Raw genomic sequence first — 26,197 nt, forward strand, 5'->3', positions numbered from 1 at the left:
AAAAAAAAGAAGAGGGCAACCAAATCAATAAACAAATCTACCAATTATAATAAGCTCCAAATACTAAACTAAGATAAACATAAAACCAGAAACAAATTAGATGCAGAAAGCAAACCCCCAGTCCACAGTTGCTCCCAAAGTCCACCGCCTCAATTTTGGGATGATTTGTTGTCTATTCAGGTATTCCACAGACGCAGGGTACATCAAGTTGATTGTGGAGATTTAATCCACTGCTCCTGAGGCTGCTGAGAGAAATTTCCCTTTCTCTTCTTTGTTCGCACAGCTCCTGGGGTTCAGCTTTGGATTTTGCCCCACCTCTGTGTGTAGGTCGCCTGAGGGAGTCTGTTCTCCGCCCAGACAGGACAGGGTTAAAGGAGCAACTGATTCGGGGGCTCTGGCTCACTCAGGCTGGGGGAAGGGTGGGGTACGGAATGCGGGGCGAGGCTGCAGCGGCAGAGGCCGGTGTGACGTTGCAACAGCCTGAGGCATGCCGTGTGTTCTCCCAGGGAAGTTGTCCCTGGATCACGGGACCCTGGCAGTGGCAGGCTGCACAGGCTCCTGGGAGGGGAGGTGTGGATAGTGACCTGTGCTTGCACACAGGCTTCTTGGTAGCTGCAGCAGCAGCCTTAGCATTTCATGCCTGACCCTGGTGTCTGCGCTGAGAGCCACAGCTTGCGCCCGTCTCTGGAGCTCATTTAGGCCATGCTCTGAATCCCCTCTCCTTGCGCACCCTGAAACAATGGTCTCTTTCCTCTTAGGCAGTTCCAGACATTTTCCTGGACTCCCTCCTTGCTAGCTGTGGCGCACTAGCCCCCTTCAGGCTGTGTTCATGTAGCCAACCCCAGTCCTCTCCCTGGGATCTGACCTCCAAAGAAGCCAGAGCCTCAGGTCCCAGCCCCCACCCATCCCGTCTTGGCGGGTGAGCAGACAAGCCTCTCAGGCTGGTGAGTGCTGCTCAGCACCGATCCTCTGTGCGGGAATCTCTCTGCTTTGCCCTCTGCACACCTGTTGCTCTGCTCTCCTCCGTGGCTCCAACGCTTTCCCACCACCACCACCCGTCTCCACCAGTGAAGGGGCTTCCTAGTGTGTGGAAGTTTTTCCTCCTTCACAGCTCCCTCCCAGAGGTGCAGGTCCCGTCCCTATTCTTTTGTCTCTGTCTTTTCTTTTTACTTTTGCCCTACCCAGGTACATGGGGAGTTTCTTGCCTTTGGGGAAGTCGGAGGTCTTCTGCCAGCATTCAGTAGGTGTTCTGTACGAGTTGTTCCACATGTAGATGCATTTTTGATGTATTTATGGGGAGAAAGGTGATCTCCATGTCTTACTCCTCCGCCATCTTGAAGGTCCCCCCTTGCTGCTTTTAATATTTTTTCTTTGAATTTAATTTTTGTTAGTTTGATTAATATGTGTCTTGGTGTGTTTCTCCTGGGGTTGAACCTGTATGGGACTCTCTGTGCTTCCTGGACTTCAGTGACTATTTCCTTTCTCATGTTAGGGAAGTTTTCAACTATAATCTCTTCAAATGATTTCTCAACCCTTTCTTTTTCTTTTCTTCTGTGACCACTATAATTCGAATGTTGGTGCATTTACTGTTGTCCCAGAGCTCTCTGAGATTGTCTTCAATTCTTTTCATTCTCTTTTCTGTATTCTGCTTCTTGGCTGTTATTTCCACCATTCTGTCTTCCAGCTCACTTATTCGTTCTTCTGCCTAAGTTATTGTTATTGATTCCTTCTAGTGTATTTTTCATTTCAGTTATTGTGTTGTTCATCTGTTTGTTTGTTCTTTAGTTCTTCTAGATCTTTGTTAAAAATTTCTTGTATTTTCTCAATCCGTGCCTCCATTCTATTTCTGAGATTCTGGATCATCTTTACTATCATTACTTTGAATTCTTTTTCAGGTAGATTGACTATTTCCTCTTCATTTATTTGGTCTTCTAGGTTTTTACCTTGCTCTTTCATCTGTGACATATTATTTTGCTGTCTTTTTTTTTTTCCGTTTATTTTTGGCTGCGTTGGGTCCTCGTTGCTGCGCGGACCTTCTCTAGTTGCGGCGAGTGGGGGTTACTCCTTGTTAGGGTGCACGGGCTTCTCACTGCTGTGGCTTATCTTGTTGCGGAGCACAGGCTCTAGGCGCACAGCCTTCAGCAGCTGTGGCACGTGGGCTCAGCAGTTGTGGCTTGCGGGCTCCAGAGCACAGGCTCAGTAGTTGTGGCACATGGGCTCAGTTGCTCCATGGCATGTGGAATCTTACCAGACCAGGGCCCGAACCCATGTCCCCTGCATTGGCAGGTGGACTCCCAACCACTGCACCACCGGGGAAGCCCCTTTTTTCTTTTTTGATGAGTGGGATTGTGTTCCTGTCTTACTGTTTGTTTGGCCTGAGGCTTCCAACACTGGAGTTTGTAGGCTGTTGGGTAGACCTGGGTCTTGGTTTTGAGATGAGGACCTCCAGGAGACCTCACTCCAATGAATATTCCCTGGGGTCTGAGGTTCTCTGTTAGTCCAGTGGTTTGGACTTGGTGCTCCCACTGCAGGAGCTTCAGCCTGACCCCCAGCTCGTGAACCAAGATCTTGCAAGCCACATGGAGCAGGAAAAAAAAAAAAAAAAAAAAAAGGGGTGGGGGGAGAACAATAACAAAGTAAAAAATAAAATTAGACTAGAAAACTAACAGATATGTTAGAAAGAATATAAACATAAAAATATAGATAAAACAACAACCAGAAGGTAAAACAGAACCACAATAGTACAAAAGAGGAGGCAAAAAAAAAAGTTGGAAAAGGCTTTGGCTGTGGAGGGCGGGGCCTAAGCAGGGGCGGGGTTTGGGCGATGGGCGGGGTCTATGCTTAGGACCTGCAGGGCTGGAAAAGGCTCTTGGGTGTGTGGGCGTGGGGCTTAGGCTCAAAGGAACAGAAGGGACCCAGGTGTGCCTCCCGCCTCTGGTCTCAGAGGGCGGGGGAACCCATCTGGGAGCCCAGCAGGCTTCTTGGGCTCAAATGGGTGGGGCAAATGCCCTCCGCTCCTCTCCTGCTACTCTGGTCCTGGAGGACCCCTCCTGCTTGCCTCTCCTGCTCTCCCCTGGCCTCCCTCCTATGCCCCCAGGACCCACACGGCCCAGAGGGGGCCTCTGAGGGCATAGGACCCAGCCAAAGAGCAGAGCAGATTTCTCTGGCCAACTGGGCAGGGGATACACTGGGCGTGCTCCCCCCGATCCAAGCCCCCAAGGGTCCCTCCATGCGTGGGAACCCCTCCCCCCCTCAGCCACCCTCAGGGGTGCCAGTCCTGTCCAGCTTCCACTTTTCCCCCACCTCAGTCCCCCCATGTCCTATCAGTTCGCTTGGGGGTTCCTCCCATCTCCTTGGGTGTCAAGGTCCCCCACAGCATCCTGTGGGTGCCCTAGTCGTGGGGAGACATGAACTCCGCGTCTTCCCACACTGCCATCTTGATCTGGGACAACATTAAATGCACCAAGATTCACATTATAGAGGTCCCAAAAGGAGAAGACAGAGATAAACGACCTGAGAAAATATTTGAAGAGATAATAGCTAAGAAATTGCCTAACATGGGAAAGGAAACAGTCACCCATGTCCAGGAAGCACAGAGAGTCCCAGGCAGGATAAACCCAAGGAGAAACACGCTGAGACACAAAGAATAAATTGACAAAAATTAAAGACAAAAAAAAAAATTAAAAGCAACAAAGGAAAAGCAACAAGTAACATGCAAGGGAATTCCCATAAGGTTATCAGCTGATTTCTCCGCAGAAACTCTCAGCCTGGAAGGGAGTGGCACGATATATTTAAAGTGATGAAAGGGAAGAACCTACAACCAAGAATACTCTACCCAGCAAAGCTCTCATTCAGATTCAATGGAGAAATCAGAGGCTTTACAGACAAGCCAAAGCTAAGAGAATTCAGCACCACCAGCCCAGCTTTGCAACAAATGCTAATGGAACTTCTCTAGATGGAAAAGAAAAGGCCACAACTAGGAACAAGTAAATTACAAATGGAAAAGCTTATCGGTAAAGGCAAACATACAGTAAAGGTAGGAAATAATCTGCACACAAATATATCAAAACCAGCGACTGTGAGAAGAGGAGAGCACAAATGCAGGATATTGGAAATGCATTATAAGACCAGCAACTTAAAACAATCTTGTTTATATACAGACTGTTATAGATACCAAATCTTCATGGCAACCCCAAAACCGAAAATCTACAATAGATACACACACAAAATAGAGAAAGGAATCCAAGCACAACACTAAAATTAGTCATCAAATCACAAGAGAAGAGAACAAAAGAGTAAGGGAAGAAAAAAGACCTACAAAAACAAATCCAAAACAATTAACAAAATGGCAATAAAAACATACATATCAATAATTACCTTAGGGGAGGGGCAAGATGGCGGAAGAGTAAGACGCGGAGATCACCTTCCTTCCCACAGATACATGAGAAATACATCTACACGTGGAACTGCTCCTACAGAACACCCACTGAACGCTGGCAGAAGACGTCAGACCTCCCAAAAGGCAAGAAAATCCCCACGTACTTGGGTAGGGCAAAAGAAAAAAGAAATAACAGAGACAAAAGAATAGGGACGAGACCTGCACCAGTGGGAGGGAGCCGTGAAGGAGGAAAGGTTTCCACACACTAGGAAGCCCCTTCGCGGGCAGAGACTGCGGGTGGCAGAGGGGGGAAGCTTCAGAGCCACGGAGGAGAGCGCAGCCACAGTGGTGCGGAGGGCAAAGCGGAGAGATTCCCGCACAGAGGATCAGTGCCGACCAGCACTCACCAGCCCGAGGGGCTTGTCTGCTCAGCCGCCGGGGCGGGCGGGGGCTGGGAGCTGAGGCGCGGGCTTCGGCTGGATCCCAGGGAGAGGACTGGGGTTGGCTGCGTGAACACAGCCTGAAGGGGCTAGCGCACCACAGCTAGCCGGGAGGGAGCCCGAGAAAAAGTCTGCGGCTGCCGAAGAGGCAAGAGACTTTTTCTTGCCTCTTTGTTTCGCGGCGTGCAAGGAGAGGGGATTCAGAGCGCCACTTAAACGAACTCCAAAGACGGGCGCGAGCCGCGGCTATCAGCGCGGATCCCACAGCAACAGGGACGCAGAGGGAAAAACGGAGAGATTCCCGCACAGAGGCTCGGCGCCGAGCAGCACTCACCAGCCCGAGAGGCTTGTCTGCTCACCCGCCGGGGCGGGTGGGGGCTGGGAGCTGAGGCGCGGGCTTCGGTTGGATCCCAGGGAGAGGACTGGGGTTGGCTGCGTGAACACAGCCTGAAGGGGCTAGCGCACCACAGCTAGCCGGGAGGGAGCCCGAGAAAAAGTCTGCGGCTGCTGAAGAGGCAAGAGACTTTTTCTTGCCTCTTTGTTTCGCGGCGTGCAAGGAGAGGGGATTCAGAGCGCCACTTAAACGAACTCCAGAGACGGGCGCGAGCCGCGGCTATCAGCGCGGACCCCAGAGACGGGCGCGAGCCGCGGTTATCAGCGCGGACCACAGAGACGGGCATGAGACGCTGAGGCTGCTGCTGCCGCCACCAAAAAGCCTGTGGGCGAGCACAGGTCATTCTCCACACCGCCCCTCCCGGGAGCCTGTGCAGCCCGCCACGGCCAGGCTCCCGTAATCTGGGGACAACTTCCCCGGGAGAGCGCACGGCGCGCCTCAGGCTGCTGCAACGTCACGCCGGCTTCTGCCGCCGCAGGCTCGCCCCGCCTCTTCTGTACCGCTCCCTCCCCCCGGCCTGACTGAGCCGGAGCCCCCGAATCAGCTGCTCCTTTAACCCCGTTCTGTCTGGGCGGGGAACAGACGCCCTCAGGCGACCTACATGTAGAGGCGGGTCCAAATCCAAAGCTGAACCCCGGGAGCTGTACGAACAAAGAAGAGAAAGGGAAATCTCTCCCAGCAGCCTCAGAAGCAGTGGATTAAAGCTCCACAAACAACTTGATGTGCCTGCATCTGTTGAATACCTGAATAGACAACGAATCATCCCAAATTTAGGAGGTGGACTTTGGGAGCAGGATATATTAACTTTTCCCCTTTTCCTTTTTTTGTGAGTGTATATGTGTATGCTTCTGGGTGAGATTTTGTCTGTATAGCTTTGCTCTCACCGTTAGTCCTAGGGTTAGGTCCGTCCGTTTTTTTTTTTTTTTTTTTACTTAAAAAAATTTTTTTTCCCTAATAAATGTTTTCCTAATAATTTTTTCCTTATTTTCTATTTAAAAAAAATTTTTTTTTAAAATTTTTAATAAGTTTTTTCGTATTTTTTATTTTAAAAAATTAAAAAATTTTTTTCTTAATAAATTTTTTCTTAATAATTTTTTTCTTATTTTTAGTATAAAAAATTAATAAATCTATTTTTAAAAATTAAAAAAAAATTTTTTTCTTAATAAATTTATTCTTAATAATTTTTTTTCTTATTTTTTATTATAATTGCTTTATTTTATTTTATTTTATCCTCTTTCTTTCTTTCTTTCCATTTTTTTCTCCCTTTTATTCTGAGCCGTGTGGATGAAAGGCTCTTGGTGCTCCAGCCAGGCATCAGGGCTGTGCCTCTGAGGTGGGAGAGCCAACTTCAGGACACTGGTCCACAAGAGACCTCCCAGCTCCACGTAATACCAAACGGCGAAAATCTCTCAGAGATCTCCATCTCAACATCAAGACCGAGCTTCACTCAACGACCAGCAAGCTACAGTGCTGGACACCCTATGCCAAACAACTAGCAAGACAGGAACACAGCCCCATCCATTAACAGAGAGGCTGCCTAAAATCATAATAAGGCCACAGACACCCCAAAACACACCACCAGACGTGGACGAGCCCACCAGAAAGACAACATCCAGCCTCATCCACCAGAACACAGGCACTAGTTCCCTCCACCAGGAAACCTACACAACCCACTGAACCAACCTCAGCCACTGGGGACAGATACCAAAAACAACGGGAACTACGAACCTGCAGCCTGTGAAAAGGAGACCCCAAACACAGTAAGATAAGCAAAATGAGAAGACAGAAAAACACACAGCAGATGAAGGAGCAGGGTCAAAACACACCAGACCTAACAAATGAAGAGGAAATAGGTAGTCTACCTGAAAAAGAATTCAGAATAATGATAGTAAGGATGATCCAAAATCTTGGAAATAGAATAGACAAAATGCAAGAAACATTGAACAAGGACGTAGAAGAACTAAAGAGGAACCAAGCAACGATGAAAAGCACAATAAATGAAATTAAAAATACTCTAGATGGGATCAATAGCAGAATAACTGAGGCAGAAGAACGGATAAGTGACCTGGAAGATAAAATGGTGGAAATAACTACTGCAGACCAGAATAAAGAAAAAAGAATGAAAAGAACTGAGGACAGTCTCAGAGACCTCTGGGACAACATTAAACGCACCAACATTCGAATTATAGGGGTCCCAGAAGAAGAAGAGAAAAAGAAAGGGACTGAGAAAATATTTGAAGAGATTATAGTTGAAAACTTCCCTAATATGGGAAAGGAAATAGTTAATCAAGTCCTGGAAGCACAGAGAATCCCATACAGGATAAATCCAAGGAGAAACACACCAAGACACATATTAATCAAACTATCAAAAATTAAATATAAAGAAAACATATTAAAAGCAGCAAGGGAAAAACAACAAATAACACACAAGGGCATCCCCATAAGGTTAACAGCTGATCTTTCAGCAGAAACTCTGCAAGCCAGAAGGGAGTGGCAGGATATACTTAAAGTGATGAAGGAGAAAAACCTACAACCAAGATTACTCTACCCAGCAAGGATCTCATTCAGATTTCATGGAGAAATTAAAACCTTCACAGACAAGCAAAAGCTGAGAGAGTTCAGCACCACCAAACCAGCTTTACAACAAATGCTAAAGGAACTTCTCTAGGCAAGAAACACAAGAGAAGGAAAACACCTACAATAACAAACCCAAAACATTTAAGAAAATGGGAATAGGAACATACATGTCGGTAATTACCTTAAATGTAAATGGATTAAATGCTCCCACCAAAAGACACAGACTGGCTGAATGGATACAAAAACAAGACCCATATATATGCTGTCTACAAGAGACCCACTTCAGACCTAGAGACACATACAGACTGAAAGTGAGGGGATGGAAAAAGATATTCCATGCAAATGGAAATCAAAAGAAAGCTGGAGTAGCAATTCTCATATCAGACAAAATAGACTTTAAAATAAAGACTATTACAAGAGACAAAGAAGGACACTATATAATGATCAAGGGATCGATCCAAGAGGAAGGTATAACAATGGTAAATATTTATGCACCCAACATAGGAGCACCTCAATACATAAGGCAAATACTAACAGCCATAAAAGGGGAAATCGACAGTAACACAATCATAGTAGGGGACTTTAACACCCCACTTTCACCAATGGACAGATCATCCAAAATGAAAATAAATAAGGAAACACAAGCTTTAAATGATACATTAAACAAGATGGACTTAATTGATATTTATAGGACATTCCACCCAAAAACAACAGAATACACATTTTTCTCAAGTGCTCATGGAACATTCTCCAGGATAGATCATATCTTGGGTCACAAATCAAGCCTTGGTAAATTTAAGAAAATTGAAATCGTATCAAGTATCTTTTCTGACCACAACGCTATGAGACTAGATATCAATTACAGGAAAAGATCTGTAAAAAATACAAACACATGGAGGCTACACAATACACTACTTAATAACGAAGTGATCACTGAAGAAATCAAAGGGGAAATCAAAAAATACCTAGAAACAAATGACAATGGAGACACGACGATCCAAAACCTATGGGATGCAGCAAAAGCAGTTCTAAGAGGGAAGTTTATAGCAATACAAGCCTACATCAAGAAACAGGAAACATCTCGAATAAACAACCTAACCTTGCACCTAAAGCAATTAGAGAAAGAAGAACAAAAAAACCCCAAAGCTAGCAGAAGGAAAGAAATCATAAAGATCAGATCAGAAATAAATGAAAAAGAAATGAAGGAAACAATAGCAAAAATCAATGAAACTAAAAGCTGGTTCTTTGCGAAGATAAACAAAATTGATAAACCATTAGCCAGACTCATCAAGAGAAAAAGGGAGAAGACTCAAATTAATAGAATTAGAAATGAAAAAGGAGAAGTAACCACTGACACTGCAGAAATACAAACGATCATGAGAGATTACTACAAGCAACTCTATGCCAATAAAATAGACAACCTGGAAGAAATGGACAGATTCTTAGAAATGCACAACCTGCCGAGACTGAACCAGGAAGAAATAGAAAATATGAACAGACCAATCACAAGCACTGAAATTGAAACTGTGATTAAAAATCTTCCAACACACAAAAGCCCAGGACCAGATGGCTTCACAGGCGAATTCTATCAAACATTTAGAGAAGAGCTAACACCTATCCTTCTCAAACTCTTCCAAAATATTGCAGAGGGAGGAACACTCCCCAACTATTTCTACGAGGCCACCATCACCCTGATACCAAAACCAGACAAAGATGTCACAAAGAAAGAAAACTACAGGCCAATATCACTGATGAACATAGATGCAAAAATCCTCAACAAAATACTAGCAAACAGAATCCAACAGCACATTAAAAGGATCATACACCATGATCAAGTGGGGTTTATTCCAGGAATGCAAGGATTCTTCAATATACGCAAATCAATCAACGTGATACATCATATTAACAAACTGAAGGAGAAAAACCATATGATCATCTCAATAGATGCAGAGAAAGCTTTCGACAAAATTCAACACCCATTTATGATAAAAGTCCTGCAGAAAGTAGGCATAGAGGGAACTTTCCTCAACATAATAAAGGCCGTATATGACAAACTCACAGCCAACATTGTCCTCAATGGTGAAAAACTGAAACCATTTCCACTAAGATCAGGAACAAGACAAGGTTGTCCACTCTCACCACTATTATTCAACATAGTTTTGGAAGTGTTAGCCACAGCAATCAGAGAAGAAAAAGAAATAAAAGGAATCCAAATCGGAAAAGAAGAAGTAAAGCTGTCACTGTCTGCAGATGACATGATACTATACATAGAGAATCCTAAAGATGCTACCAGAAAACTACTAGAGCTAATCAATGAATTTGGTAAAGTAGCAGGATACAAAATTAATGCACAGAAATCTCTTGCATTCCTGTATACTAATGATGAAAAATCTGAAAGTGAAATTAAGAAAACACTCCCGTTTACCATTGCAACAAAAAGAATAAAATATCTAGGAATAAACCTACCTAAGGAGACAAAAGACCTGTATGCAGAAAATTATAGGACACTGATGAAAGAAATTAAAGATGATACAAATAGATGGAGAGATATACCATGTTCTTGGATTGGAAGAATCAACATTGTGAAAATGACTCTGCTACCCAAAGCAATCTACAGATTCAATGCAATCCCTATCAAACTACCACTGGCATTTTTCACAGAACTAGAACAAAAAATTTCACAATTTGTATGGAAACACAAAAGACCCCGAATAGCCAAAGCAATCTTGAGAACGAAAAATGGAGCTGGAGGAATCAGGCTCCCTGACTTCAGACTATATTACAAAGCTACAGTAATCAAGACAGTTTGGTACTGGCACAAAAACAGAAATATAGATCAATGGAACAGGATAGAAAGCCCAGAGATAAGCCCACGCACATATGGTCACCTTATCCTTGATAAAGGATGCAAGCATATACAGTGGAGAAAAGACAGCCTCTTCAATAAGTGGTGCTGGGAAAACTGGACAGGTACATGTAAAAGTATGAAATTAGAACACTCCCTGACACCATACACAAAAATAAACTCAAAATGGATTAAAGACCTAAGTGTAAGGCCAGACACTATCAAACTCTTAGAGAAGAACATAGGCAGAACACTCTATGACATAAATCACAGCAAGATCCTTTTTGACCCAGGTCCTAGAGAAATGGAAATAAAAACACAAATAAACAAATGGGACCTAATGAAACTTAAAAGCTTTTGCACAGCAAAGGAAACCATAAACAAGACCAAAAGACAACCCTCAGAATGGGAGAAAATATTTGCAAATGAAGCAACTGACAAAGGATTAATCTCCAAGATTTACAAGCAGCTCATGCAGCTCAATAACAAAAAAACGAACAACCCAATCCAAAAATGGGCAGAAGACCTAAATAGACATTTCTCCAAAGAAGATATACAGATTGCCAACAGACACATGAAAGAATGCTCAACATCATTAATCATTAGAGAAATGCAAATCAAAACTACAATGAGGTATCATCTCACACCGGTCAGAATGGCCATCATCAAAAAATCTAGAAACAATAAATGCTGGAGAGGGTGTGGAGAAAAGGGAACACTCTTGCACTGTTGGTGGGAATGTAAGTTGATACAGCCACTATGGAGAACAGTATGGAGGTTCCTTAAAAAACTAAAAATAGAACTACCATACAACCCAGCAATCCCACTACTGGGCATATACCCTGAGAAAAACCATAATTCAGAAAGAATCATGTACCAAAATATTCATTGCAGCTCTGTTTACAATAGCCAGGACATGGAAGCAACCTAGGTGTCCATCATCGGATGAATGGATAAAGAAGATGTGGCACATATATACAATGGAATATTACTCAGCCATAAAAAGAAATGAAATGGAGGTATTTGTAATGAGGTGGGTGGAGTTAGAGTCTGTCATACAGAGTGAAGTCAGAAAGAGAAAAAGAAATACAGTATGCTAACACATATATATGGAATCTAAGGGAAAAAAAAAAAAAAAAAGGTCATGAAGAACCTAGTGGCAAGATGGGAATAAAGACACAGACCTACTAGAGAATGGACTTGAGGATATGGGGAGGGGGAGGGGTGAGATGTGACAGGGTGAGAGAGTGTCATGGACATATATACACTACCAAATGTAAAATAGATAGCTAGTGGGAAGCAGCCGCATAGCACAGGGAGATCAGCTCGGTGCTTTGTGACTACCTAGAGGGGTGGGACAGGGAGGGTGGGAGGGAGGGAGATGCAAGAGGGAAGAGATATGGGAACATATGTATATGTATAACTGATTCACTTTGTTATAAAGCAGAAGCTAACACACCATTGTAAAGCAATTATACTTCAATAAAGATGTTTAAAAATAAATAAAAAAAAGAAAAAAAAATAATTACCTTAAATGTATTAAATGTTCCAACCAAAAGATATAAACTGGCTGAATGGATACAAAAACAAGACCTGTATATATGCTGTCTACAAGAGACCCATTTCAGATCTAGGGACACACACAGACTGAAAGTGAAAGACACTACATAATGGTCAAAGGATCAATCCAAGAAGAAGATACAACAATTGTAAATACATATGCACCCAATATAGGATCACCTCAATATATAAGGCAAATACTAACAGTCATAAAAGGAGAAACTTACAGCAACACAGTAGTAATGGGGCACTTTTTTTTTTAAATAAATTTATTTATTTATATTTTATTTTTGGCTGTGTTGGGTCTTTGTTGCTGCACGCGGGCTTTCTCTAGTTGCGGCGAGTTGGGGCTACTCTTCATTGTGGTGAGTGGGCTACTCAGTGCAGTGGCTTCTCTAGTTGCAGAGCACAAGCTCTAGGCCATGCGGCTTCAGTAGTTGCAGCACACAGGCTCAGTAGTTGTGGCTCATGGGCTCCAGAACTCAGGCTCAGTAGTTGTGGCACATGGGCTTTAGTTGCTCCGCGGCATGTGGGATCTTCCCAGAGCAGGGCTCGAACCTGTGTCCCCTGCATTGGCAGGCAGATTCTTAACGACTGCGCCACCTGGGAAGTCCCATACTGGGGGACTTTAACACCCCACCTCCATCAATGGACGAATCATCCAGATGGAAAATCAATAAGGAAACACAGGCCTTAAAAGACACATTAGACCAGATGGACTTGATATTTTGATATAAATTGATATTTATAGAGCATTCCACCCAAAAGCAGCAGAATACACATTCTTCTCAAGTGCACATGGAACATTCTCCAGGACTGATCACATACTGCGCCACAAAGCAAGCCCCAATACATTTAAGAAAACTGAAATCATATCAAGCAGTTTTTCTGACCACACACCATGAGATCAGAAATCAACTACAAGAAAAAAACTGTAAAACACATAAACAGATGGAGGCTAAACAATATGCCACTAAACAACCAATGGATCACTGAAGAAATCAAAGAAGAATTTAAAAAATACCTAGAGACAAATGAAAAACTGGACAGCTACATGTAAAAGAATGAAATTAGAACACTCCCTAACACCATACACAAACATAAACTCCAAATGGATTAAAGACCTAAATGTAAGACCAGACACTATAAAACTCTTAGAGGAAAACATAGGAAAAACACTCTTGGACATAAACCACAGCAAGAACTTTTTTGACCCACCTCCTAGAGAAACAAAAATAAACAAATGGGACTTAAACATAAAAGCTTTTGCACAGCAAAGGAAACCATAAACAAGACAAAAAGACAACCCTCAGAATGGGAGAAAATATTTGCAAATGAAACAACAGACAAAGGATTAATCTCCAAAATATACAAACAGCTCATGGAGCTCAATATCAAAAAAACAAAAAATCCAGTTAAAAAATGGGCGGAAGACCTAAACAGACATTTCACCAAGGAAGACATACAGATGGCCAAGAGGCACATGAAAAGATGCTCAACGTCACTAATTATTAGAGAAATGCAAATCAAAACTACAATGAGGTATCACCTCACACTGGTCAGAATGGCCATCATCAAAAAATCTAGAAACAGTAAATGCTGGAAAGGGTGTGGTGCAAAGGGAACTCTCTTGCACTGTTGGTGGGAATGTAAATTGATACAACCACTATGGAAAACAGTATGGAGATTCCTTAAAAATCTAAAAACAGAACTACCATACGACCCAGCAATCCCACTACTGGGCGTATACGCTGATAAAACCATAATTCAAAAAGAGTCATGTACCACAATGTTCATTGCAGCTCTATTTACAATAGCCAAGACATGGAAGCAACCTAAATGTTCATCAACAGATGAATGGATAAAGAAGTTGTGGCACATATACACAATGGAATATTACTCAGCCATAAAAAGAAATGAAATTGAGTTACTTGTAGTGAGGTGGATGGACCCAGAGTCTATCACACAGAGTGAAGTAAGTCAGAAAGAGAAAAACAAATACTGTATGCTAACACATATATATGGAATCTAAAAAAAAAAAAAAAATGGTACTGATGAACCTAGTTGCAGGGCAGGAATAAAGATGTAGACATAGAGAATGGACCTGAGGACACGGGGTACGAGAGGGACGCTGGGGTGAAGTGAGAGTAGCATCGACATATATACACTACCGAATGTAAAATAGTTAGCTAGTGGGAAGCAGCAGCATAGCACAGAGAGATCAGCTTGGTGCTTCGCGATGACCTAGAGGGGTGGGATAGGGAGGATGGAGGGAGGCTCAAGAGGGAAGGGATATGGGGACATATGTATGCATATGGCTGATTCACTTTGGTGTACAACAGAAACTAACACAGTATTGTGAAGCAATTACACTCCAATAAAGATCTATTAAAAAAAAGATTAAAAAAAAATAGAGACAAATGAAAACAAAAGCACGATGATCCAAAACCTATGGGACACAGCAAAAGCAGCTCTAAGAGGGAAGTTTATAGTGATACAAGCTTACCTCAGGAAACAAGAAAAATCCCAAATAAAATCCTAATCTTACACCTAAAGCAACTAGAGAAAGAAGAACATACAAAACCCAAAGTTAGCCGAAGGAAAGAAATCATAAAGATCAGAGCAGAAATAAATGAAATAGAGACAAATAAAACAACAGAAAAGATCAATGAAAGTAAAAGCTGGTTGTCTGAAAAGATAGAATTGATAAACCTTTAGCCACACTCTTCAAGAAAAAAAGGTGGAGGGCTCAAATCAATAAAATTAGAAATGAAAAAGAAGAAGTTACAATGGACACCACAGAAACACGAAGGATCATAAGAGACTACTACAAGCAAAACTGTATGTCAGTAAAATGAACAACCTGCAAGAAATGGACAAATTCTTAGAAAGGTGCAGTCTCCCAAGTCTGAACCAGGAAGAAATAGAAAATATGAACAGACATAATCACAAGTAGTAAAATTGAAACTGTGATTAAAAAAAAAACAAAAAAACTCTCGGGCTTCCCTGGTGGCGCAGTGGTTGAGAGTCTGCCTGCCAATGCAGGGGACACAGGTTCGAGCCCTGGTCTGGGAAGATCCCACATGCCGCAGCCCGTGAGCCACAATTACTGAGCCTGCGCGTCTGGAGCCTGTGCTCCGCAACAGGAGAGGCCGTGATAGTGAGAGGCCCGTGCACCGCGATGAGGAGTGGCCCCCGCTTGCCGCAACTGGAGAAAGCCCTCGCACAGAAACGAAGACACAACACAGCCAAAAATAAATAAATTAATTAATTAAATTAAAAAAAAAAAACTCTCATTTTGTTTATGGTTTCCTTTTCTGTGCAAAAGGTTTTAAGTATAATTAGGTCCCATTTGTTTATTTTTGTTTTTATTTCCATTACTCTAGGACACGGATCCAAAAAGATATTGCTGCAATTTATGTCAAAGAGTGTCCTGCCTATGTTTTCCTCTAGGAGTTTTATAGTATCTGGTCTTACATTTATGATAAAAACTCTGCAGAAAGTGGGCATAGAGGGAACATACCTCAGCATAATAAAGGCCATATATGACAAACCTACAGCTAACATCATACTCAATGGTTAAAGCTGAAAGCATATCCTCCAAGATCAGGAACAAGACCAGGATGTCCACTTTCACCACTTTTATTCAACATAGTTTTTGGAAGTCCTAGCCATGGCAATCAGAGAAGAAAAACAAATTTAAAGAATCTGAATTGGAAAAGAAGAAGTAAAACTGTCACTGTTTGCAGATGACATGATACTATACAGAGAAAATCCTAAAGATGCTACAAGAAAACTACTAGAGCTCATCAATGAATTTGGTAAAGTTAAAAAATTAATACACAGAAATCTGTTACATTTCTATACACTAACAATGAAAGGTAAGAAAGAGAAATTCAAGAAACAATCCTATTTACAACTGCATCAAAAAGAATAAAATAAACCTACCTAAGGAGGCAAAAGACCTGTACTCTGAAAACTGTAAGACGTTGATGAAAGAAACTGAAGATGACACAAACAGATGGAAAGATATACCATGCCCTTGGACTGGAAGAATCAATATTGTCAAAATGACTATACTACCCAAAGCAATCTACAGATTCAATGCAATCCCTATCAAATTACCAATGGCGTTTTTCACAGAACTAGAGCAAAAATTCTCAAAATTTGTATGGAGACACAAAAGACCCCGAATAGCCAAAGCAATCTTGAGAAAGAAAAATGGAGCTGAAGGAATCAGGCTCCCTGACTTCAGACTATACTACAAAGCTACAGTAATCAAAACAGTATGGTACTGGCAGAAAAATAGAAATATAGATCAATGGAACATGATAGAAAGTCCAGAAATAAATGCATGCACCTATGTTCAATTATTCTATGACAAAGGGGGCAAGAGTATACAGTGGAGAAAAGATAGTCTCTTTAATAAATGGTGCTGGGAAAACTAGACAGCTACATGTAAAAAAATTAAATTAGGACATTCTCTAACACCATAAACAAAAATAAACTCAAAATGAATTAAAGACCTAAATGAAAGACTGGATCCTAAAACATAGGCAGAACTCTCTTTGACACAAATCACAATATCTTTTTCAATCCGTCTCTTAGAGTAATGGAAATAAAAACAAAAATAAACAAATGGGATATAATTAAACTCAAAAGCTTTTGCACAGCACGGAAACCATAAACAAAACGAAAAGACAACCCACAGAATGGAAGAAAATATTTACAAATGATGAGACTGACAAGGGCTCAATCTCCAAAATTTACAAACAGCTCATGCAGCTCAATAACAAAAAAACAAACAACCCAATCAAAAAAATGGGCAGAAGACCTAAACAGACATTTCTCCAAAGAAGACAAACAGATGGCCAAGAGGCACATGAAAACATGCTCAACATCGCTAATTATTAGAGAAATGCAAATCAAAACTACAATGAGGTATCACCTCAAACCAGTCACAATGGCCATCACCAAAAAGTCTACAGACAATAAATGCTGGAGAGGGTGTGGAGAAAAGGGAACCCTCTTGCACTGTTGGTGGGAATGTAAATCAGTACAGCCACTGTGGAGAACAGTATGGAGGTTCCTTAAAAAACTAAAAATATAGCTACCATATGATCCAGCAATCCCACTCCTGGGCATATATCCAGAGAAAAATAAATATTTGAAAGGATACATGCATGCCAATGTTCACTGCAGCGCTATTTACAATAGCCAAGACATGGAAGCAACCTAAATGTCCATCAATGAAGGAATGGATAAAGAAGATGTAGTACATATATACAATGGAATATTACTCAGCCATTAAAAAGAATGAAATAATGCCATTTGTGGCAACATGGATGGACCTGGAGATTATCATACTAAATGAAGTGAGAAAGACAAATATATGATATCCCTTATATGTGAAATCTAAAAAAAAATACACAAATGAACTTATTTACAAAACAGAAACAGACTCAGAGACTTAGAGAATGAAATTATGGTTACCACAGGGGAAGGGTGTGGAAGGAGGGATAGACTGGGAGTTTGGGACTGACATGTACAGACTGCTATATTTAAAATAGATAACCAGCAAGGACCTACTGTATAGCACAGGGAACGCTGCTCAATATTCTGTAATAAGGACCTCCCTGGTGGTGCAGTGGTTAAGAATCCACTGCTAATATAGGGGACACAGGTTCGTTCCCTGATCCAGGGAGATCCCACGGAGACACTAAGGCTGTGTGCCACAACTACTGAGCCTGTGCTCTAGAGCCCATGAGCCACAACTACAGAGTCCACATGCCACAGCTACTGAAGCCCACATGCCTAGAGCCTACGCTCCACAACAAGAGAAGCCACCACAGTGAGAAACCCACGCACCATAACGAAGAGTAGCCCCCACTCGCCGGCAACTAGAGAAAGCCCGTGCGCAGCAACGAGGACCCAACACAGCCAAAAATTAATTAATTAATTAAAAAATATTCTGTAATAACCTAAATAGGAAAAGAATTTGAAAAATAGATACATGTATATGTATAACTGAGTCACTTTGCTGTATATCTGAAACTAACACAACATTGTTAATCAACTATACTCCAATATATAACTTAAAAAATTTAAATGTATATATGTAAAAAAAAAAACCAGTCTAGTCTTTTGGAGAACATTTCTAAAATAGTCTTTTTATTTATTTTCTTCTCTTTAATAGTCTTTTATTTTTACCCATATATTTACCATTACCAGTGTTCTTCATTCCTTCCTGTGAATCTGGACTTCCATTTGGGATCAACGTTCCTTTGATGTTTATTAAAATGATACAAACCCTCAGCTTTTGTCTTTCACAGTCTTTTTGGAGAATATTTTCATTGGATTTAGAAATCTAGGTTGACCTTATTTTTACCACTTGAAAGACGGCATTCCCTTGACACCTGACCTCCACTTTTTTAAAAATTTTATTTATTTATTTATTTATTTGGCTGTGTCAGGTCTTAGTGGAGGTATGCAGGATATTCGTTGCGGCACGTGGGATCTTTTGTTGTGGTACGTGGGCTCTTAGTTGGGGCACACAGGCTCTAGTGCACGTGGGCTCAGTAGTTGTGGCGCACAGGCTTAGTTGCCCCGTGGCACGTGGGATCTTAGTCGCCCAACCTGGGATCGAACCCGTGTCCCCTGCATTGGAAGGCAGATTCTTAACCACTGGGCCACCAGGGTAGTCCCTGACCTCCACTGTTTTTGATGGGAAGTATGCTGTTATTCTTACTGTTGTTCACTTGAATGTCATGTGTTTTTTCCCTCTGGCTACCTTTAAGATTTTCTTTTTTCTTTTTTCTTTTTAGCAGTTTGACTATGATGTATTTTGGTGTGATCATCTTTGTACTTATTCTGCTTGAGGTTCACTGAGTTTCTTGAATCTATAGATTGATGTCTTTCATTGACTTTGGAAAATGTTTAGCAGAGAAAATTCTAAAATATTAAATACTCTAAATACTTCTGCTTTCCTTCTGGCATGTAATTACACATCTATAAATTGAGTGATGTTGCCCACTGGTCTCTTCCATTTTTCAATCTTTTTTCTCTCTGAGCTTCAATATGAATGATTTCTATTGACTTGTCTTTCAGTTAACAGATCCTTCTGTTCTGTTCAGAATGCTTTGAAACATTTCAAATGAATTTTTCATGTCAATATTATATTTTTCATATCTAGAATCTCCATTTGGTTCTTTTTAGTTTCCATTCTCTTCAAAATTCCCATTGTGATCATCCATTTTGTCCTCCTTTTCCACTTTGACACATTTATGATAGTTATAACGTTCCAGTCTGCAGATTCAAACATTTGGGTCACCTGGGGGTTTACCCCTATTGTCTGTTTTTATTTCCCCATGAATAGCAATTTTTTATTATATGATGGGCATTGTGAAGGATATGTAATAGAGACTCTGGGTTTTTATATCTTCCTCTAAGAACTACTGAGTTCTTTTCTGGAAGGCAATCAACTACTGGAAGATCATCTTGATTCTATGAAAAAGTTTGAGGATAGGTCTGTTTCAGTTTTTGTCCTTAGTCCTAGTAGGTTTAACCCTTACTCTTAGGATATGATCCTTATTCCTAAGACCTGGCCTTTCTGGGATCTCAACTGAATACTGAGAATGTTCAACAAGGTCTCTCCACTTTAGCTGCATCAGACTCCAATGACTCTGAATTTGTGACTTCTGAAATCTCTATTCAGCTCTCAGCTCTCCAGCACTTGTTCTCTGTAATTTCTCCTACAAACTCCCCTTGCACATGCACACTTTAGGATCCAGCCAAGAACCTGAGTGGAAAACCTACACAGATTTCTAGGGCTCCTTATCTGCTGCTCCCTCCTCTCTAGTACCCTGCTTTACAAATTCCAGCCACCTTAGCAGCCCAAAACTCATCTGTTTCCTCTGCTCAGCCTCTGCTTCCTCCACCCAGAAAGACTGTTACTTTCTGCTTGGGTTTCACTTCTCTGTGCCAGATTTGCTGCCAGACAGAAAGCTATTGTAAACATGGAGCTCACCTCTTGTGCTTCCTTTCTCTTAAGGATTGCAGCCCTCCAATTCCCATTGTCAAGTACCAAAAAATAGTTGCTTCATATATTTTACTAGTTTTAGGGTTGTTTAGAAGAGAAGAGTAAATCTAATATCAGCTTCTCCAGCACGGCCAGAACAGAAATCCTCTACTATTCATTCTTTGATATGAGTTTTGTTTTAACATCACTTACCCAACAGCTTTCCAGAACAATTAAACTAGGTTAAATCCACTTGCTATTCCTTTTTATTTTTTGGTTTGTATGTTTTTATTTTTAACCTAGATCTACTTTGTAAGCTTTAGCAAATTAAAGTCCTAAAGTATATACAGTATAATTTTATTTTATCCTAGTTAGGTAGTACATAGTTTAAAAGTCAAACAGTTTTACAATGGCTAAACCAAAGAAATGTTTTTTCTCCCACTTGTATTAACCATTTTTTCCCTTATATTTTATGATGTTTCAACATCTTAAAAAGCTTGCTGGCCAGAGAGAGAATTTCCCTCCCCGGGCTAGCCAGATCCTAGAGATAGCAAAGGGCTTGGCTTGATAGTAGCACATCTTTCATAGGCTAACTAACCAATCACAAGTCTATAGCCCTAACCACCTCCTTATCTCTCATATGCAACCAATATTTCCCCTGCCCTAAATCATCCCAGGGCCAGGTACCAGGCAACTAGAGACTATACTACAGCCCACAGCCTGTTGGAATTATTCAGATTAGTCAATTCTAAACTGTTGAATTCCACCCTGCATTACCTTTCTCAAGGAAACCCCAATAAAGGCTTTCGCTTGGGCTCTCCCCTTGTTTCCGTCTTCTGCCTCCTGACCACCCTGAAACTTCCCCTGGGGCCTTGTGTGGTGTGGTGTGGTGTGTCCCTTTTTCTCAGGAAATATAAATAATAAATTTTTCTTTCAATGGCATTACCCTCTCTATGTCATCATTCAGTCATACCTCCATAAATTCGATCCCAGGTATAATTTAGTACACTACCCAACCCACTACCTAATTTTCACTCTTCAGAAGCCACCTTTCAACCTTTTTAAGGGATTTCTCTGGCTTTTGGCATAAAATCATGTTACTAATTATTTTTTTTCTTTTTAGTTTTTAGATACTATCTATTTTTTTAACTGAAGTATAGTTGATGCATAATATTATATAAAGTACAGGTGTACAATACAGTGATTCACAGTTTTTAAAGGTTATACTCCATTTATAGCTATTATAAAATATTTGCTATATTCCCCATATTGTACAATATATCCTTGTAGCTTGTTCTATACCTAATAGTTTGTAGCTCTTAATTCCCCATCCCTATTTTGCCCCTCCCCCTTCCCTCTCCCCACTGGTAACCACTTGGTTCTCTGTATCTGAGTCTTCTTCTTTTTTGTATATTCACTAGTTTGTTGTATTTTTTAGATCTCACATATAAGTGATATCATACAGTATTTGTCTTTCCTGACTTATTTCACTTAGCATAAAGCCCTCCAAGTCCATCTGTGTTGCTGCAAATGGTAAAATTTCATTCTTTTCTTATGGCTGAGTAGTATTCCATTGTGTGTATGTACATGTATATATGTATGTATGTATATATATCTTCTTTATCCATTCATCTGTTGATGGACACTTAGGTTGCTTCCATATCTTGGCTACTGTAAATAATGCTACTATGAACATTGAAGTCATGTATATATCATCTACTGAATGCTTATTGTGGAAGAAATATATTCACTCTCAACATCCTCCTCCCACAATTTTCACGTTTCTTTTCCCCTCAGTCCTCCAGTATATTATATATCATTTTTTTGTTAGAATAATACTTAGTGTTTATATTATTATGTATATGTAACTATTTTTCAGGGTTTAATAATATACTTACAATGATCGTATTTCTTGCCCTGTATCATTTTTTAATTTCCCTGGAGTTAATATGTGTCTTGCTTTTTTTATGTTTCTTTGTTTGCTTGTACAATTTTCTATGTAAATATTACTAGGTCATTCCCAAACTTTCCAATAGAGTTCCACTAAAACTCTCCTCTTATTATACTCAAACTAATAGCTCCTGTTAAAATAAATATAGGAAAAATATTTTGATAATGCTAAAAATCACCCTATTAATTTATATTGTTTTCCAGTATTAATTTCAAGTTTTATTTAAATGGACATATAGCCACAACATTATTGAAAACTTGGCAATGAAGTCTAGGAAAATTATTGGCAAAGTAAAAGAAATAATATGGATTGCCTCTAGCAAAACAATGCTTTTTTTAAAAACTATGTTTAAAGGACTATCTTCAATACTCAACACTTAAGCAAAATGAAGTTTGAAAATATATATATATATACGTATATATGGTATAGAGGAAATGTTTTAGGATTTCACTAAAATTCAACTAATATAATAAAACTATCAGGAAACAACTGGACTAATCAAGGAATCCTACAGCTAAATGAAATAGTGTCACTCATTTTAAAGACCACTCTGAGATACATTTAAGATTCTAAGAAGCTTAACTGTAAACAGAAACAAACTCAGCATAGCAAGCTCTGGTGTGAGAGGTGGTTTAATGAAGCCAGTCTGAAGCCAGACTGACTGCATTCTCAGCTCCACCAATTACTAGTTCTATGACCTTAAGAAAGTTCTTTGAACCTTATAGTATCTGTTTCCTCATCTGCAAAATAAAGATGATAGTAAGAGTATATATATATTTTCAAGAGTTATAAAGACTAAATAAGCTAATCCATGCGAAAGTAATTAGAGAGAGTCTATATAAGAAGAAAGGAGAGAGGGAAAGGAGAAGGAGATGAAAAAAAAAGGTGTGCTATGCACTGAACGTTTGTGTCCCCTCAAAATTCATATGTTGAAGCCTAAATCTCCAATGTGATGGTATTTGTAGGTGGTGTGTTTGGGAGGTCACTAGGTCATGAAAATTGAGCCCTCATGAATCTGATTACTGTCCTTATAAGGAACTTCTCACCTTCCAGAAAGGTGAGAAATAAAGGTTTGTTGTTTAAGCCACCCAGTCTATGGTAATTTGTTATAGTAGCCCACGCTGACTAAGGCAGGTGTAAGAGGGCAAATGGGAGGGGAAGACTAAGACAGAGAAAAATGCATCCATGTGTGATAAACACTCAGAATCACTAACAGCAAGATCTCAGAGAAGAACACCATGATTATGTATTCTACAGTAAACTGTAAAAACATCAATATAGCCTATAATACAGAAATAAAATACTGTAAAGTATCAAATAAAAGAACATTGCTTTTGTTTCTTTCCTGTCCCCTAGAAAAAAAAGATATTAGTGTAGAACATTTGAAACTATAAAAATGCATTCTTTTATTTAGAAGAGAAATTTAACATTACCTGTACAGAAAAATATTTCACTTCATCAAATGTAATTACAGTGTCCTCTTCATTGTTTGGGGGTAGCAAGCTACACTTTTTTGTACATTTCACCACGTTGTTAATAGAGACGCGAATGAACAAATTACTGTAATGTTGTAAACCAACTGAAAATACATATTTAGGAAGCAAATTTTGTTGTAATTGAACAGTAACATATTGTAAAATTAATCCATTAAACAATTCAGACCAAAACCTAAGAATCAATCAAATAAAGAAAGAAATTATAGAGCATATTAAACAATAAGGAAAGTCTTTTAAAATAGTATTTTTGCCCATCAGTGGTAGGTACAATATAAGTAGGAAAAGAAGGTTGATTCTTCCTTAGATTACTTCTCATACTTTTATCCTCACATTTCCATTATAATTCTTTTGCAAATTTTCCTATATATTATTTTTAAGGTGACTAAACATTTCCAATACATACTTGAATATTTTTTTCTAAGCATAATTACATAGAAATTTAAAACTTCAAAAAATATGTCACTTCAGAGTAATTTATTCTTAATTTTAGGACAACAAAATTTAAAGCAGCATTCTACTTTGTAATTCACTTCACTATATACTTCACTTATACTATATTGGTCTGTATTTTTTTATCTTTCATAGCACTCCATGAATTAAAACGATTTTGTTTTATGATTTAATTATCTTCAAAACTCTCTCTATTTAGAATTCTCTTCAATAGTTCACTTTATATACAAAAGAAACATCAAGTCTTCATAATGAGACTGGTTTTATGCCATGACAGATCTAATAATAAGCATTCAGCTTATTTAAAGGCACTGAGAAAAATAAACCCTTTAAACAATGTTTGAGAAGCATAGTTATTAATTAGAAATAAATTAGTATTATCATCCAAGAAGATATGTATATTTTCTTTAACTTATATGATGATCGAGGTGGATTACAGATAGCTAAAAATCTTTTGTCACTCTCCACATCAAAAAGTGGAATTTATTTTCCTCTGCTCTTGAATCCGGTCTGGTCCTGTGACTACTTTAACATGCAACTGACGTGACCAGGGCTGAGACTAGGATAGGGTGGCACTACCCAGGGTACAAAATTTAAGTGGACACCAAAAACTTCAGTAATCAATATTTTAATGTAGTATTTTTAAATCAAAATTAATGCAGAAAAAAATGTTTAATGATGAAAGACAAGACCCTAGGACTACATGGAAAGAAAGGTCTAACCCTTTCAGCATCTCAGCTAAGTCCAGTCTTTCAGGCATTCTCACTAAGGCACCAGACATGTAAATGAGCCATTTTAGGTATCCCAGCCCTTTTGAACTGCAGCCCCTGCTGTGATAATGTGAAGCAGAAGAACCACCTAGTGAACGTACAGATAGTGATTGGTAATAAAATGGTTAATGTTTTAAGCCACTGAGTCTTAGAGTGTTTTGTAAGGCAGCAATATATAACAGAAACAGTGATATATGATCACAGTATGGTTCTTAAATCAAAAGAAAGGATACTCTTAGGCGTAAAATGTTTGCAGTTCTTTACATGAATGGCTAGGCAGCCAACCTATGACAATCAAAATAAAAACACAGCGAATTAATTTTTAAAAGTTAACTTTTCTTCCATTTTACTCTCACCAAACTACATTTTTTTTAAAGTTTCACTTTGTTAGTTTTTCTCATTAGAAATATTCTTTCTTATTAAAAATATCTAGTTACAGAAAACACCAGAAAGCAGAAAAATAGGCAAGATTTGTTCAAAGTAAACTTAAAACAAACAAGAATACAAAGAAAAAAATGGTTCATTTATTAACTTCAATCCAACTGTCACTCTTTGAATCATTTTGATTTTACATTAGGTGAGAAGTGATACAACATAGCATCTTGCATATAATAAGAAATATGCCTTGCTTCAGATAAGCTTTTTTAACCAGTATCCTAAAACCACTTTATTCATTCAACAATCATTCACTGCCTATAATATGACAAGGGCTGTGAAATATTCATTCTCTCTTGTACAAAGTGTTTCCAAATGTTAAGGAAAATTGTATCTTGTGTTTAACCATAAAATCAAGTACAAAATTAATACAGGAATACTTGAATACTAATATGCAGTATTAGCCAAATGTAAGCCATTTGATCTTAATTCAGCCATGTTTGGTCTTAAAAGCCAAGTAAAAACAAGAGCAATATTATATTAAATATCTGTGAAACAAAAAAAGTGGCCCAATAGTAGTTTTAAATATAGTGTAAGTAATTTTAAGGATTTGGTTTTAGAACAATGCAGAAAAAGAAGTTAGCACTCAATATTTAATTAAAAGACTACTGTATCTGAATGATGAAATTCTAAAGAAGAAAATATTGTGGTCTACTTCTTAGAGAGACATAAGTATAAAATGTTATGTTAAAAGAAAGGTTCTGATCTAGGTGAGACTTAAAATGGTATTGCCATAGGAAAGTCCATGAATCACTGTTTACTTCTTAAAATTGGGTGCACACAAGGAGGGTAAAACAGGGAAATATAGCTATAATTTTGTTTTGCATAATTCTAAATATAAAGATTCTGTCATAAATCACTGACTGCCTGCCAAGTATCTCAAC

At 39.6% G+C, this 26,197-nt stretch overlaps 1 protein-coding gene across 1 annotated transcript in view; it reads right to left on the bottom strand.

Annotated features, from left to right (window-relative positions):
* The window catches only part of C2CD6 (C2 calcium dependent domain containing 6), an 87,303-nt gene that overhangs the window by 38,826 nt on the left and 22,280 nt on the right, over window positions 1–26,197 (bottom strand). Inside the window, exons 3-4 of the mRNA XM_061186465.1 lie at window positions 25,112–25,163; window positions 23,596–23,741 (exon numbers count right to left, since the gene is read on the bottom strand). Of these exons, the coding sequence (XP_061042448.1) occupies window positions 23,596–23,741; window positions 25,112–25,163 (198 nt within the window). The remainder of the gene's footprint in view (window positions 1–23,595; window positions 23,742–25,111; window positions 25,164–26,197) is intronic.

Source organism: Eubalaena glacialis, chromosome 1, assembly GCF_028564815.1.
Source record: "Eubalaena glacialis isolate mEubGla1 chromosome 1, mEubGla1.1.hap2.+ XY, whole genome shotgun sequence".
Taxonomy (NCBI): Eukaryota; Metazoa; Chordata; class Mammalia; order Artiodactyla; family Balaenidae; genus Eubalaena; species Eubalaena glacialis.